At 42.1% G+C, this 16,569-nt stretch overlaps 1 protein-coding gene across 11 annotated transcripts in view; it reads left to right on the top strand.

The window, feature by feature from the left end:
• Positions 1-13,342: 13,342 nt before the first annotated feature.
• RBFOX2 (RNA binding fox-1 homolog 2) overlaps positions 13,343-16,569 on the top strand; it is a 142,965-nt gene continuing 139,738 nt past the window's right edge. For 2 of the 11 annotated variants that reach the window (XM_069967373.1, XM_069967378.1), the window contains exon 1: positions 13,351-13,908. In XM_069967373.1, the coding sequence (XP_069823474.1) occupies positions 13,864-13,908 (45 nt within the window). In that variant the 5' untranslated portion in view covers positions 13,351-13,863. Of the gene's footprint in view, positions 13,909-16,569 lie in introns of all 11 variants that reach the window. The other 9 variants (XM_069967377.1, XM_069967367.1, XM_069967369.1 and 6 more) reach the window with 9 other exon arrangements.

The raw sequence follows: 16,569 nt of genomic DNA on the forward strand, positions 1-16,569 counted from the left end.
TAATCCCCTACATATTCCTTAGGTGACTTCTAAGGGAATAATTAAATATATAAAGCAGATTCTCCTGTGTGTGCAGTGGATGCAACCAGTCTCCAGCCTCCATGTCCTGAACAACTCACTACTACTAATATTCACCATACACAAAGGAAAACATAGTAATGAGCCATGATGCTGCACTGTGGGGGCGAAGGAACGGGTAAATAGGATGGTGCAGAGCTTTGTGGGTATGAGGATTTTGTACCATATTCTGAATTTGATGGGTAACCATCACAGCGACTGACACAAGGCAGGGGATAGAGAGAATGGGGGAAATTTATCAAACATGGTGTAAAGTGAAACTGGCTCAGTTGCCCCTAGCAACCAATCAGATTCCATCTTTTATTCCTCACAGACTCTTTGGAAAATGAAAGGTGGAATCTGATTGGTTGCTAGGGGCAACTGAGCCAGTTTCACTTTACACCATGTTTGATAAATCTCCCCCATAGTCTGGAGAGGTTTACTGTGTCTATATTCATGAGACGAGCCGTAAAGCATATCACTAAATGCTGTTAAAACATAGGCTGCTCCCATAACAATGTGCTAAAAAATTACAATCAGAAAATAGAAACAGATGAGAAAAAAAGAACATGTTTCAATATCTGGATCTGATTAGTAGAAACAAATCTAGGTGATACATTCAATATAAAGAGATCCTGTCAGCCCCTTTCAGCCGCCGTATGAGCAGCATGCAGCAGTGTGTCTGCTATGTATGAATACGCTGTAGTTTGGCCTAACGTACATTTCAGGTGTTGCAGTGCGCTGCAGGATCCATGAGCCAGAAGTCTAGCAGATTCTTGAGCTGTCCGCACCCTCCTGCCGCTGACTGATGCCTATTCCATTGCCTAGAGACAAATCTGTCATTCAGCAGCAGGGCAGGGTGGAGGCAGCTTGTAATTCCACTATCTCCTGGCTCATAGCCCTTGCAGCCGATGCAACGCTTAAAATGTAAGTTTGGCCAAACTACAGAAATCAGCATGCCTATCATTACTGCCTGCCGCTCCAGAGAGGACAGCATGAAGTAGATGACAGATTCCCTCTGTTTATTAGATGTTCAATTCTATCTTTCTCCCACTAGATGGCGTCAGTGTATTGGTATACAGCATTACTTTTACGCTGACGTCCAACAGTGTATATGTATAATACTTTTTAGGCTATATTTACTGCACTCCGCTTAGTTATTTATTCATTTTCTGCTCCGTCCACTTTATTTTCCTTGTATTTATTTGTTCTCAGTGGATTTGGAAAGTCCTTGGGCTTTTTTCTTTACAATATGCTACCTTATATGCCCCCACCAGAGGGCACGTGCCTGCATTGTGATAAGCATTGTTGTCATGGCAAAGCATCTGTACTTTATTGCATGCCTCAGCCCCCCCACCTCCTATCGGCACTGATCTATGGTCGGTGATGTTTGATGGCGCTTGATTCAGACAAATGGCATAGATCTGGTGGGTGCTTTATCCTATTCTACGATTGGCTGAGGGCAGGATATTTCAGACACACAATTACAGTCGTGCAATTGCAATCTAACTAAACTATAACACACGAACATTTGTACTGTTCACGTCTTTTATACAGCTCATAGAGTAAACATTCACAGGGCAGGGAGAAAAAGTATATGAATCTCTGATTTTTCCAAGAGCTGATGTAGAAAGGAGTAATCTGTAAGCTCTTGCGAGAAGGGCCCTCACTCCTCATATACAGCTCGATAATTATATGTATATCTCTTTACTGTGTGTTTGTACCCCAAGATTTGTAAAATGCTGTGGAATCTGTTGGTGCTATATAATTATTTTTTATTAATAAGTGGTATATTTATAAATTTCTTCCTTTATGATCCACATCTGGTTCAAAGCCTGAACAAAACCTGAACATGTAAGAACCCCCTCAGGCTTCCAACAGCACCCCTTTAAGGCCTCGAGCACAGGATTCATTCTATTCTATGGGCCAATGCACTGCCCATGGTCCATGATTGCAGGCGGCCTAGGGGTGACATTCTGTGGGCCGTCCATGCACAATGGTTCTGTAGTTTTGTTGACAATGCAGACGTGTGCTGGAGGCCTTGGGCTTCCTTTACATAACCATATATCTCTCCGTGTACCGTCCATCATTACGGACAGTAAAGAGCCTATTGATTTCTATGGGGCAGTGCACACAGACCTGCTTTCACGGTCCGTGTATTAGCAGAAAGTCCTGTCTATCGGAAAGAAGGACTTGGTACATGGTACATGGTTCATATTTGCGAAATGGACTCACCCATAGAAATCAATGGCTTTGTAAAAAATGCAGACAGTATGCTGATTCCATCCTTATGCTGTGCATTTTTTGCGGATCATTTCCTTGACAACCCTGGGGCTTCCAGACAAGCTTGTGACATAATAAGGATTTTTTTTGTGCAGCACTTAAAGGGGTATTCTGGCAAGAAATAAAAAAAATAAAAAAATATAAATATATATAAATATATATATATATATATATATATATATATATATATATATATAATGAACTGGTGTCAGGAAGTTATACAGATTTGTAAATTACTTCTATTTAAAAATCTCCAGTCTTCCAGTACTTACCAGCTGCTTTATGTCTTGCAGGAAGTAGGACTCTCTGCTGCCACCTTTGTCCATGTCAGGAACTGTCCAGAGCAGGAGAGGATTACTATGGGGATTTTCTACTGCTCTGGACAGTTCCTGACATGGACAGAGGTGGCAGCAGAGCGCACTTGAAAATTAAACTTTACTGATTTAGTCACAGTCATGTGACGAAGCACCAATGGCCTTATGAAGGGAACCAAATACCTTGGATGCCCAGGTCACTATAATGGTGGCATTCTATTACGTATATTTATGGTCTGGTGCACTAAGGGGTTAAGCCATATGCCAATGATTTTCTAACTCGAAGAAAATTTTGGCAGCATCATTGCATTTTTTTACAAGTACATCACGGCAACATCTCGTCACTTACTGTATAGGAAATCGAACACGTTGGCTCCCCCTCCCACCTCCATGATTAGATCATCGCCGCCAGCTTCTTAATCATGAATCATTCTGGATTTTTATGCTGAATACTCAGGTTCTTTGTGGACTAAATTGAAAAATGGATCTTCTACGCCTCTATTAGTAATCCGTCTTGGTTTTCTCCATATTTATACCATGTTAGTCCCCTGCATAATATGGCCCCGGGATGTATCGATGATTTCTCACATATGTTTCTCCTACTCAGTCCAAGTAATGTGATGGGAGTTAATGGATTTTTAAACCAATTGTTGACGCAATGCTCTATGCTCTCACCAAGGGCCATGTGAAACGCCTGATCAGTCCATTTCTCCTGTATTCTCTTATGGATTTTGCAGTTAAAGTGATTTTCCGCCTCTGTGTTGCAGATTGGAATGGTTATCTCTGGATTTTTTATAGTGCAGCTCAGCAGATCCTGGAAGAATAGCAACAAGTGAACCGGACTACACCTTGTATATGTAATATCGTCCTGTAAGGCTGCGTCTACATAGGAAGATTGTTGGCAATGAGCATAGGAGCTCTTACTTACCCAATGACCAGTCTGTGTAAAAGGGCCAGCGATCAGCTTGTGCATTGGCCTAAGTCCTGAGTAGCAGTAATAAATTATCAGCTGTATATCTCCCTTTCTGAATAGGAGATATACGGCCAATAAGGAATGATCCAGCAATTATTCATGCCGGCCGGCCAGCCTTGTAAGGCCTCTGCAAATGAGCATCGATCTCACAGATGCTGTCCATTGCCCTAACCTTAAAGGGTTACTTTGGAGGGAAAAAAATACTTTCAAATCAACTGGTGTTCACGTATGTTTAAAAAAGTCTTCCAGTACTTATCAGCTGCTGTATGTCCTGCAGGAAGTGGTGTGCTCTTTCCAGACTGACACAGTGCTCTTTGCTGCCACCTCTGTCTGTGACAGAGGATTTGCTACTGCTCTGGACAGTTCCTGTTATGGACAGAGGTGGCAGCAGAGAGCACTGTGTCAGACAGGTGAGAATACAGAGGTGTGTGGACGCACTGTGCCACGTAACCAGCTTGACTTTGGCATTCGTCTATGTAGTCTGGTGGTTTTTCACCCCTTAAAGGTGGCCGAATGTTTTTATCCTTCCTGTCTTCCCGATACACAAAAAGGTTCAGTACAGCCAAGCATTCCTGTGTTCTCTATGGGGTGGGGTATCTCTCCCAGAACAAAGGGGTCAGGCAGTGGTTTTCCCATCACGTCCCACCTCTATCAGCTGAGGTCTGGACAGGCAGAGAACTTTTGTGGTCAACGCAGACAACAAACAGTCAGAGACAGGCCTAGGTCAGTCTTAGGAGATACAGAGTGAAGGTGGGGTCATATGCACAGAAACACTAGAAGCCTTATTGCTGAGACAACTAGGTAGCAGGGAAGCTGCCTGATATGGGTGGTGCAAGATGAGGATTGGCTGGGGACACAAGCTGCCCCTTTAAGAGGGAGCCAATAGGCAGAGCCTGGAACCGGCAAACATGGGAACGGGGATGTGAACAGATTACAGCGTGTAAGCTAAAGGTAACCTGGTGGCTTTGCTGCCATATTAGCGGCACACAAGCAGTAGCAGACCACCAGCATTGCAGTACAATAAGGGTAATGGCAGTACCTGCTCGATTGGGTCACTGTTACTTGCGGGGTCAGTATAGCACTATACTTGTCTGTGTTAAGAAATCCCCAAGAGAGTGAATAGAATGGCGGCTGAGCACTGGGCCTCTGTTCTTGTGATCATTGTGGGATCTCAGCAATCAGACCCCCACAGCTTAGCTAGTTGTTACCTATCCTGGGCATTCTCCACCGGGGAATTCTGCCACCTTTGCTCTGTGTGCACATAGCCTAATACTGGAGTGTTACCAGTAAAATGGCCACTTTCATTGGTTGATGATCTAGTTTTTTACGTGTTCTGCAGATCCGGACTGTCTGTAGCATTGTATATTGAGTCTGGTCCCAAGTTACGATGGTCCAGAAAGGAACATTGTATGTTGAAATTATTGTATCTTGAGGCCATTGTAAGTTGAGAGACCACTGTATAGTAAGAAATTCTCCCATATAACTTAACGGCTTGTGCGGAAAAGAGGCAAATGAGACCAAGATTATTTACTAAATGGGAAATGAATAGCTAACACCAACTGAGAAGAAGACTTTGTGCTGACAGTAAAATCAATCATAGACACCAGTGTCAGGCAGCTGCTGACAAGACAAATAAGATCATGGCGTGCATGGAAACTCATCCCATCAGTCCCTACATTGAATATCCGGTAGAACAGTGCTCGGAAATACATCGTATATCTTAAGTGGGATCATAGGTCACCAAAGTAATAAATAGGCAGTAAGGGGTATCGGTCATATATTTATTCATATAAAATTTTGTTAACTACATGTTTCACATTGTTCTCTTTATTTCACCATGAACTTCCATGAATTTTCCACTTCTGATATATTGATTTTATTTTCTCACCTAGTGTAGAGCTAAGAATGATAGGTGTGCGACTCCTCATTAGGACTTGCGTCCTTTCATTGTTAAAGCTGGCACAGTCATTTGTGCCTTTGCCACTCACTGTTTGAGCCATTATAATGGGACAGGCGCAACACCCGGCTCATTTGTCTAATTGGAGACCTACTGCGATGTTTTTTTAAAAAATAATAATGCGGTGGATGTGGAGCTCCGAGTTCATCCGCTTATGGTAATTTCTCGGCTTTAATGGATCAATCTTGGATAAATTTGTAGAACTGTCCTTTTGAAAGGAATTTTATTATACTTCCAGGCCAGCTTGAACAAAGTAATAAGGCAAACATTGTGTAATTTGTAACAATTAAAGGGGTTGACTGGCAATAAAAACAAAATGTTTTAAAATTGCTCGGGCAGGAGTAAAACAATTTAAGAAAAATAAGGTTCTTCGCCATTTCAACCCCCTTTGCTATGGATTTCTCTTGCCAGGTCCGTGCAGTTCAGTGCTTTCTGGTCTGGTCAGGAAATGCCTGCTCAGCCAATCGGTAACTGAAGCACACAACCTGCATATCCCCCCCCAACACACACACACACACGTATATGCATAACATATATTGCAGTAATAATAATTAAAAATCTTAAATGATTATTCCTATCATAAATTGAGAGGTCAGACCCTTTATCGGTCACCATTTTGAAGTTTCTTCCTACAGAGCCAAGAATAAGAGTGGGTTCACACGTAATGGATCCACAGCCGATTTCATTCTGCGAGTTTGCAGCGACTGATTATGTGCCAAACTTTGGTTAACACAGGTTTTTAGGGGATAAGTTCTGCTTTACTCTGTTTTATGAGGAGAAAATGCTTCTGTTGAGCCCACAGGCCTACACTGCACTCATCAGATATGAACCAGTCAGTGAGAGAATAATCAGATTTAGAATGCGAGTACGAAACCTTACTATGATCCAATTTTTTCCACCATCGGATGATGCTGACTCACGAGACAAGGAGGGCTTCTACAGTGAGCTAAAGTGTAGTTGGGAAAATGATGAAGGTTGAGATCCAATTCCATCAAGGCAACTGCAAGAGAAAAATTACTCATATTTGCTGAATTCTGTGGTAACAACGACATTGTTCTTGGGAATCCCTGTTTCCCCATTGTCCAGCACACTAGGTTACCTACATCCCCTGGGATGGCCGAACAAACAATCTAATCGACTACTTATGTGTCAGCCAGAAATACTTAATGTCCGAAGCATAGTGAATGTCTGAAATAAACACATTGCTGACATTGTGGCTGACCATCATGTTCTTCGCGACGAGATTCGATTACGAGTAGCTCTTTCAAGCAATGGATTTACAAGGAACGAAGGATATTAGATGACACCTGGAAGAAAGTTAAAGAGTAAAGAGAGGTGTAAGGATACACTTAGGGCCCTATTCCACCGGACGATTATCATTCAGATTATTGTTAAATCGTTCGAATCTAAACGATAATCGTTCGGTTGAAATGCAGTTAACGATTAACGACCGAATGAGAAATCGTTGATCGCTTTATAAGACCTGGACCTATTTTTATCATTGCTCGTTCGCAAAACGTTCGCAAATCGTTCGCATTGAATAAGACATCGTTCGGTCAATCGCAGTAGATACGAACGCAATAGCGAAGAAATAGCGGACAAAAAAACTATCGCAAATACGATCATAAGTAACGATTATCGTTCCATGGAAATGAGTGAACGTTTTCGGTCTTTCGCAATAGCGGTCGTTTGAGATTGTTAATCGTTAACGATTATGCAAACGATAATCGTCCGGTGGAATAGGGCCCTAAGGCCACGAGAACTAAGGTAGACAAAGTCTGTTGAAGTTATAGAAAACTAGAGAAGGCTGTGAAGCACTGCTTTAGATAGGGGCAAGAGGACCTTGAAGAACACCCTAGCTGATATGAGTGCTAAAGCCACCTATAATACCTCATGTCTCAGTGATGCCAAAACAATGCCCATTAAAAGGAGCTGGTGAGTTGCTTACTAATCCTACTGACCAGCTCAAATGTGGGTTTCGAACACTTTGAGCAACTCTTGTCTCAAGGAACCACCTAAAAGAAACCACCCAACATGACCCATCCAGGATATAACGCATTATATTTGCCAAATCCAAAGCACCATTGCTAAACAAAATTGAATCAGCGATCAAAACCACAAAGTCCACCAAAGCCTCAGATTAATCAAATCTCCGTAGAGATACTCAAAGCCAATTCTGAATTATCTGCATTAATGCTGCTTCAACTCTAAAATATCTTGGACACTGCAACTTTTCTGGCCAGGGGCAAGCCATCTTAGTAAAAGTTCCAAACAAAGGGGCCCTAACTAACTGCGACAACTGGCATGCCATTATGCTTCTGTGCGTAGCACTCAAGGTCTTTTGTAAGATGATCCTCTGCCAGATTCAGCAGATGATTGATGCCACACTCCGGTAGAAGCAAGCTGGATTCTGTACCGGCATATCCTGTGTGGACCACACTGCCACGCTCCGTATTATTCTGGAACACATCAACTAGTTACAAGAATTTCTATATTTGGTGTTTGTTTATTATGTAAAAGCCCTTGGACCAACTCCACCATAATAATCTCTGGGGTGGCCTCCTCAAGTAAAGGCGAAAGCCAGGAACCAGCAGCAGTGGAAGTTGTCCGTATGTCCTCATGAGCAAGGGCAGGACATAAGTAAGGCCAAGATTGCCTATAGTATCTCTCTGCTCTCTGGGGAGGCATAAGCCTGGACATATCTTCTCTGGGAATGTAATGACCCATCTGTCTGCTGATTGCACGGCTTCTTGATAACCCTACAAAGTGCAATTGACTGTCACCTCTGCTATGTTCTTATTGAAAGCAAGGATCCTTCTACAAAAAAATTGCTATCAGGTTTCATACTGTGGCTTCCATCTTATCTTTAAATAATGAAGCTTTGGTGGCTGCCTTCTGGAAAGGATTAACAGGCCATATTGGAGATAAACTGGATGGTCATAATATTTTCTCTTCACTGGACGACCTCATCTTTTCATCATATCTGATAAACAAAGTAGAGAATAATTGCATCAAGCGCTACTAAAAAAAACTCATAAATGATAGGTTACTCACGAAAATTCTTCTGTAAAAATGTTTTTCTTAATGGTGAAGTATTTCAGTCCTCCAGATTCGGGTTCCAACAGGTAGTTGTAATCCACGCTGGGAGTGCGCCCCGGCCGGTAGCGCAACCAGCTAGCGGTGTTCCGGTACAAGTTCAGTGTGACGTCACAGAGTGTGTTACAGGGTGTAGTAAGGACCAAATTTCCTCCAACGCGTTTCAGCGTTCCTAACGCCTTCCTCAGGGATCCCTATTTACGACTATCGTCCTGTGTAATATGGTAAACGATTGCAGGTTACTGAGAAACAATCTCATTTGCGATTGTTTATCGTTAGTCGTTAATCGTTAAAAATCACTCTGTGTAATCGGACCCCTGGGCTATGTTCACACACTGTATAAACAGACTGTGAACAACGGCCATTGTTCACAGTATGCAGGCTGCAAATAATTGGCAAGTCAATTAATTCCATGGTCATAAGGAAACAGCGGCCGTTGTGCAATACATCTGTTCCCCATAGGATTCCACACAGAACATTCTTTTTTTTTTACAAGAATGGCCGTTGTTTAAACCTCCAACAACGTCCGTTCTTTGTCTTTTTCGTCTTTGTTCTTTTTTTAGTAGGGTTATTGCTCTTTGTCAGTATAGAGCAGGGTTCAGGCTGGCTGTTAAGAAGTCCATTGTCCTGGAGCCAAGGGGCATACTACCCAACAAATTACCCATAACAAATGAAATCTTTTAAAATCATGGGTAGTCTCCCACCCATCTTCCCATGTATATGGGGATGTGTGGACGGCTATCATGAAATTAATAGGCCACTCGATTGATGAAACGATTATATGTGCAGCCTATGGGAGTGTCCTGTACTCCGCTTGTTCTGGAGTCAGGTATCGGACTTGTTGAATTTACTGTTTGGGATACAACTCGCCCTCTCTCCGCAACAGGCACTACTATCCTTACGATTGCCCCAGATCCCTGCCCGACACAAACCTATATTCTGTAAAATCCTGACTATAGCACGTCTATTAATCACCAGAAAATGGAAATCTAGAGTTCCTCCCCTTGCTATGGATGTCATAGCAGAAATCAGAATGGTATACGCCATGGAATTGTACATAGCCCAAGGTAAAGGGACTGTTAGTTCCTTCTCTGCGCAATGGGAAGTGTGGTCTAACAGTAAATACCACACTACCCCTGACCCTTGACCCCACCCAGAGACATCTCCATCCCCCCCTCCCCCCCCCCCCTCTTAAGCCAATGACCTTCATTGATAACCACATCTAAAGGTACAACAAATCTACAGAGTACTAGATACCTTGCCTAACCCCTGACTGTGTAAAACACATACCTCACAAACCTGGAGACGCTGCCCTGCCTTATTTTCTGTTTGGTTGAATTGTTTGACCTGACGACAGGTCGCCTTGTTTACAAAGTTATAGTCACTCTTACTATTTTATTGCTGTTGGTATCTAGCTGGACCACCTACGAGGAAGTCATTATCGCCCTGATCTGCAATACCATATGGATTACAAGCCAAGACGATACTCTATCCCCATCAGGGGGGGCATTGATCCATGGACTCTGCTGGTCTCTGGACCTTACTTACCAATTTATGATATGGTGGTTCCCACTTCTACCTATACTTCTGTACTCCTATATCTTTTTTGTATGTGTATAAAATCTTCTGTGTGAAAAAATCCTTTTAATAAAAAAACCTTTGAAACGTATATGTGCAGCCTAGATGCACAATTGATTGAGCTTTGTAAAGGCTCTGTGGTGCTACATTGCGCCATGTAAAAGGGACCTTAGAACATGACTGGGGATATATGCCAAACCATACGTCTCTCTAGAGGGAAAGTCTGGGGATGATCTCTACACAGCTATCACCCTGCTCTATACTGATGAGGGGCAAAACGGCTGCCCACAGATGGGTATTCTTTCCTTCTGAACAGATTTCTGCCTCGGTATACATTCCCAGTCATGTTCTAAGACTCCTAGCTGAAGTGAAATACTGACTTTAAATGAAAGCTACCTTGAAAAGTGGTGTGAGAGAGCTGATTTGCATATCCTTTCTTCCCAGAATTCCCAGTGGAGTATGAATGGCCTGTAAATCTCTATACGTCTTTATGATGCTCTCCTCAGAGAGAATTATTACCCCTTTAAAATTCATGGAATCAATATTAGATCAGTGGGGGTAGGGACTCTTCCATGAACAGCTGTTGGAAAGGACTGCAGTGCAGTTTACAAGCTCAATGGCCTCTTCCTTGTTTACATAGGCTGCAAGCTGGACTGTGCAGATTTCAGACATGCAGGAGAAAATGCAATGTGAACAGAGCCTTCCCAAGTCTTCCATTCTATTGTGTAGTTCCTGAATATAACTGTAAGATCATGTCCGGCAATGAACGTTCAGCTATGATAAGGGATGAAGAGGTATATTCCCATCTACAGCATCCATTGTATATATACAGGATGTTCATAATAAATGCTGTGAATATCTAGGTGCCATTTTTGAGACCCCCAATCCATCAGGATCTGTCCTCTGCAGAGAGGAGATGGACAGATGGCCATGCATGCATGCTTCTTCTATCACCCCGTCATTGACTTCTCAGACATGATCACACGCTGACAATGGTTGTCACGACATGTAGGGGTCTAAGAAAGGCCATGTAATAACAGTCAATGTTATTTATACAAAATAATGAAAATGTAAAAAAGCTAAAAACAATAATAAATATTAATGATGCTAGACATTTTTCCATTGCTCATCCCAAAAAGTTCTAAATACAATAAAATGAAAAAAACATATTTATCTAAAACTTTATGCTTGTATGGTAAATTCTGTAGGCCTCCTTTACATTTATATGGGGGGGGGTTATAACTTGCTTATTTGTTTTACACCTAACTTGTGACCTGACATTCCCCATTTTATCGCTGTGTCACTATTGTTGGTGCACCTGTTTTACAGCCCTTTACATCTTGCTCACCTGTTTTGGATTTTTGGAGCGTGATCTATATGGAGTAGAACTTTTGCCAAATTTGTGGGTTTGTGTTTTTACGCCGTTCGCCCTGGGGTAAAACTGACTTGTTATATATGTTTCTCAAGTTGTTATGATTAAAACGATATATAATATGTATAACTTTTATTGTATCTGATGGCCTGTAAAAAATTCAAACCATTGTTAACAAATATATGTCACTGAAAATCGCTCTATTCCCAGGCTTATAACGCTTTTATCCTTTGGTCTATGGGGCTGTGTGAGGTGTCTTTTTTTGCGCCATGATGTTTACTTTCTATCGGTACCTTGATTGCGCATATGCGACTTTTTGATCGCTTTTTATCACAAAGATCATCAAAGATCAATGAGATCGGCACTCGTTTGCTTTCGGCTGCTGCAGCCGAAAACAAACGAGTGCCGAGTCGGGGACGGCGCCATCTTGGAGCAGTCCCCGGCCGGCATCAGGTACAGAGATTGCTCCTCCGGGACAACATCCCGGAGGAGCGATCGCCCCACTATACCACCACCGATCATCTGCAGCCCGTAATCGATGAGATGACAGCTGCCTCCGATTACCTGATTAGTGGGCACAGCGATCACACCATGCCCACTAATAGCCGCGATCCTGGGCTACATGTGGCACCCGGAATCCTGGCGGTTCAGAGCGCAGCCGCCGCGCGGCCCCGCTCTGAACGCAGGGAGGCAGCCCTGGACGTACGGGTACGTCCAGGGTCGCCTAAGGGTTAAAATACAAATGTTATGGCTAATTGATTAAAAAATAAGAATGAATTGATCTGAGCAGTTAAAGGGTAAGGGTCCATTTACACAGAAAGATTATCTGACAGATTATCTACTAAAGATTTAAAGGCAAAGCCAGAAACAGACTATAAACAGAGTTCAGGTCATAAAGGAAAGCCTGAAATTTCTCCTCTTCTCACATCCATTCCTGGCTTTGGCTTTAAATATTTGACAGATAATCTGTCAGATAATCTTTCTGTGTAAAAGGACCCTTATTCAGGATTAGAAGAAAAAACATAGCTACTGTGGTATTGTGGCTCAATTACATTAAAGTGAATAGAGCCAAGCTGAAATACCACACACAACCTGAAAATAGATGTGGTGTTTGTAGGGGGAAAAAAAGCAAATATATTTATTTTTCCGTTCCGAATAATCCCTTTAAACTGGGTGATATCTTGTTAGGTGTCTAAGGAAGTCATTTCTGGTCTTGGTTCAAAGAAAAAAAAAATTACACATTAAAAACTACCATAGACTGGAGGTTTATTAGTCAGGGTGAGGTGTGGTCTTTGACCCAGTTTGTCGAGCCAAAGCCAGGAGTGGATCTGGCAGGACAGGAACCTATTACTCCTCCTTTTATATTTCCCATTCCTTTTGAATCCACTTCTGGTTACGGTTCAAAAAACGTCCGAAAAAACAGCCGCGTGTGATTCCAGCCTTATCCGCCTTTCCGACCTCTGAATCACTATTCTGAAAAAGATTTGGAAATTACAGACGGGACGAAAGAGACAAAGACTTGTTTATGTTCCTTCCTCTTAGTCAATGGCTCACCTGCAGCTGTCTGTCAGGCAGATTCCTTCCACTACCCTTCCCATATAACGTCCGGTCACGCTTAATCCATGCAAGTTTGACTGGAACAGCTGATAGGGGGGAAGGGAGGGCGAGTGGCACTTCTTCCCCCCCTTTGTCGCCCCCAAAGGCCGAAGCAGCTGTCAAGAGGTGGGGGCAGGTGTCTCAAGTTAGTATGGAGCATAGTTCAGAAAGGAGTAGTGTGATTGTATGAGGTGCAAGCTGTAGAGAAGATCTCACGCTGCAAATAGCAGAGCTCCAGTGCTCCTCCACCCCTTCTCTTCCTCCTCCTTCCCTCCCTCCTTGTCCCTTTCAGGCATACGCATGGCCAAAGGGGTTTCTCTGATCAAGCCACCTGTCTCCCTTACCTCCCCCACCACCCATTCGGCACCCCCTCCTCTCTTAGCACAGCTGTCCCATGCATATAGCCATTCAGACTAACCTCATCTCTCTCTCTCCGACGAGTTTCTCCTAGCAGACATTGACACTACTGCTGAAATCTCAGGTCACTTCTGTATTTTTATTAGCCACATGTCCCCAGCTTTTAGCTTCTTCCCATTGCTTCGTAGCCTCCCTTTCTGCTAACTAGCCATCCCGTCTATCCGCAAAAGTGGACTCCACACCAAGGGTTGTCGCTCACAGAGTGGGCTCTGACAGGAGCATGTTTGGCGTATACTGCATGGAATATCCCTATCCAGTTGTACAGGTAAGGCCTCTTTTTGCACTTCATATTTTTCGACTGAACATATCACTTTAAGGCGGGGATTTTAAGTGCTAGGAAACAAAAAAAATTGTATTTATCTGCCTATTATATATCAGTCTGACTTACAGTTGTGATATTATTCTTGCCATGGTGTATCACCCTTCGGATATCGATCTGTATCTAAGTCATACGTAACAACGCTGAACTTGACTCTCTGCATGTGTTTTTAAGGATTGCTAGTATTAACGGCTATAGCGTACTACTAGCATAGACGGCCCTAGCTTACTATTAGCATGGACGCCAAAAGCAAGTCTTTAAATTCTATATTTAATACCTCGGTCATACACTTTTATAATGGGGCCTATGTTTAGCAGTTGTTTTTTTTTTTTAAATCTAAATGTTACAATGATTTCAATGCGTCCTACTGTATATTAATAGCACAGATATTGATTGATCGTACCTTCTGTGTGATGGGTGACAGTGACTTCTCAGGGACAGATCTAATGGTACAGTAACTCAACCCCTCAGAATGTCTTGGGATATGGGATACCCTGCTGTATAGCTATGTTTTCAGCAGATCGCCCTTGAAAACCGTTGTCCTCTGTAAGGAAAAAACACATGGAGGTTCATCATAGGCCATAAAAATGTCTTTTTTTGAAAAATTTTATTGAAAATTATAGCATGTACCATATGTATCGTTTACAGATACTTTTATCCGATACAACAGTAGTTCACCACTTTTTTTTCCCCAGTGTATCCAATAGCTGCTCCCCATTCGACTTGTCAGTATGTAGATATATGTTGATATGGGATATTACCAGTACCATACTTAGTATAAGGCTTATAATAGGGGTGCATGATTTGCCTGAGGTTTCAAATTAGAAAAAAAAAAAATCACAAGCAAGTGGCAGTGACATGTGGTCTATGATGGCAAAGCCATGTTCAACTTGTGACCTAGAACCAAAAATCCAGCAGATTTGTATTTTCTGGCAGCAGTTGCAGACGTGTTATGTCGCGTGCTGCAACATGACAACCATCAGATGTGTCACTGCGATCTTCATATCATCATACGACTCTAGCCCCAAGGATAGGTAGGCCACGTTTTGCTGTTATTGTATGCTTCAGATACTTCACAGTCATTTTTTTTTTTTTTACCGTTTATATAAATTATTTTTTTGCAGTTTTTAAGGTAATAATATTCATGTATAGTTAGTGTGTGAATATTTTTTCATACATTATATATATATATATATATATATATATATATATTTACATAAATTATATATATTTAAAATATATATATTTATATATATATATATATATATATATATATATATATATATCTCAATACATATAAATATAATATATTAACATATAAATATATTTATTTATTTATTTCAAATATTTCTCTGATTGGGAAGACACCAGATGTGTATAGGATCTGATAAATATGACCTGATTGACCCCCTGTGTGCTTGTTTCATTGACAAATGATTCCTTTATCATATGATTCAAGGATTTCTGTTAACAAATGTTAGACGGGGGGGAAAAGCCACAATAAGGCACATTTTACACATACATTATTTAAAGTGTTGTTGTTGTTGTTTTTTTTGTGCCAAAAACTTGCACTATATTAACTGCATGTTTTACACTTCTTTAATTTTTTGTTAAACAGGATTCATGGCTTACAGGGGAAATAGGTGCGGCTTTGCAGGCTTAAAGAGGCTATCCAGGATTAGAAAAACATAGCCACTTTCTTACAGAAACAGCGCCCCTCTTGTCCTCAGGTTGTGTGTGGCATTGCAGCTTAGATCCATTAAAGAGAATGGGGTCAAGTTGTAATACCACACACAACCTGGAGACAGATGTGGCACTGTATTTAGAAGAAGGCAGATCTGTTTTTCTAATCATTGATATCCCCTTTAAAATAATGCATGGCCAAAATATTTGGCCCAAAACATTGGCGTCTGGCGCAGGCATTGCAGAACGAATTTGCTCAGAAGCAGGTGTAGATTTGTATCATGATTTACTCCTGTGAGTGGGCATAAATCATGATAAATCTGGCGCAGGAGGAGGCCACACCTCCTTCCCACCTAGCTGCGCCCCTCCTCCACCCATTAGGTGAACAGCGTGCGTGGCTGGCCTGTGCCACGGAAAAGGGGCGAATCTGCCCCTTTTCCATGTCATGTGCCATGGGCGCATCTTGATAACTCCCCCCTATATGTGTACATGTATTGTACTTGCTGCTTTTCCAGAACCTGAAGGGGGGCAGCGTGCATTTTGGCAGTGGTTTATTTTTGGACACCACATTGCCTTTGCAGTGACCCTGTCATGAGAAAACATGAGTATTTCTAAAATAGTCATTGCTGACAGATGTAGACCCTCCGGAGCGTTCAACAAGGCATGTCGTGTAGGCCCGGCCCTTCTTCCTTTTCACATAGATTAGCTTTCTGTGACAATTTTCGATCACAAAGCATTGACCTGGGAGACTTATCTATTATTTATTCAGCTGATTGTGCTAAACCTGAGGATTCTCCATATGTGTCGTTTACCCACTGATTGGGGCGTTTACGAGCCCTACGGCAGACATTTTGGCTTTTACCTTGCATTTAGGCAATGATTTATTTTGTTGACTTGGCAGTGGACCACCGATGACAAAAGGTT

This window comes from Dendropsophus ebraccatus, chromosome 4, assembly GCF_027789765.1.
Source record: "Dendropsophus ebraccatus isolate aDenEbr1 chromosome 4, aDenEbr1.pat, whole genome shotgun sequence".
In the NCBI taxonomy this organism is placed as follows: Eukaryota; Metazoa; Chordata; class Amphibia; order Anura; family Hylidae; genus Dendropsophus; species Dendropsophus ebraccatus.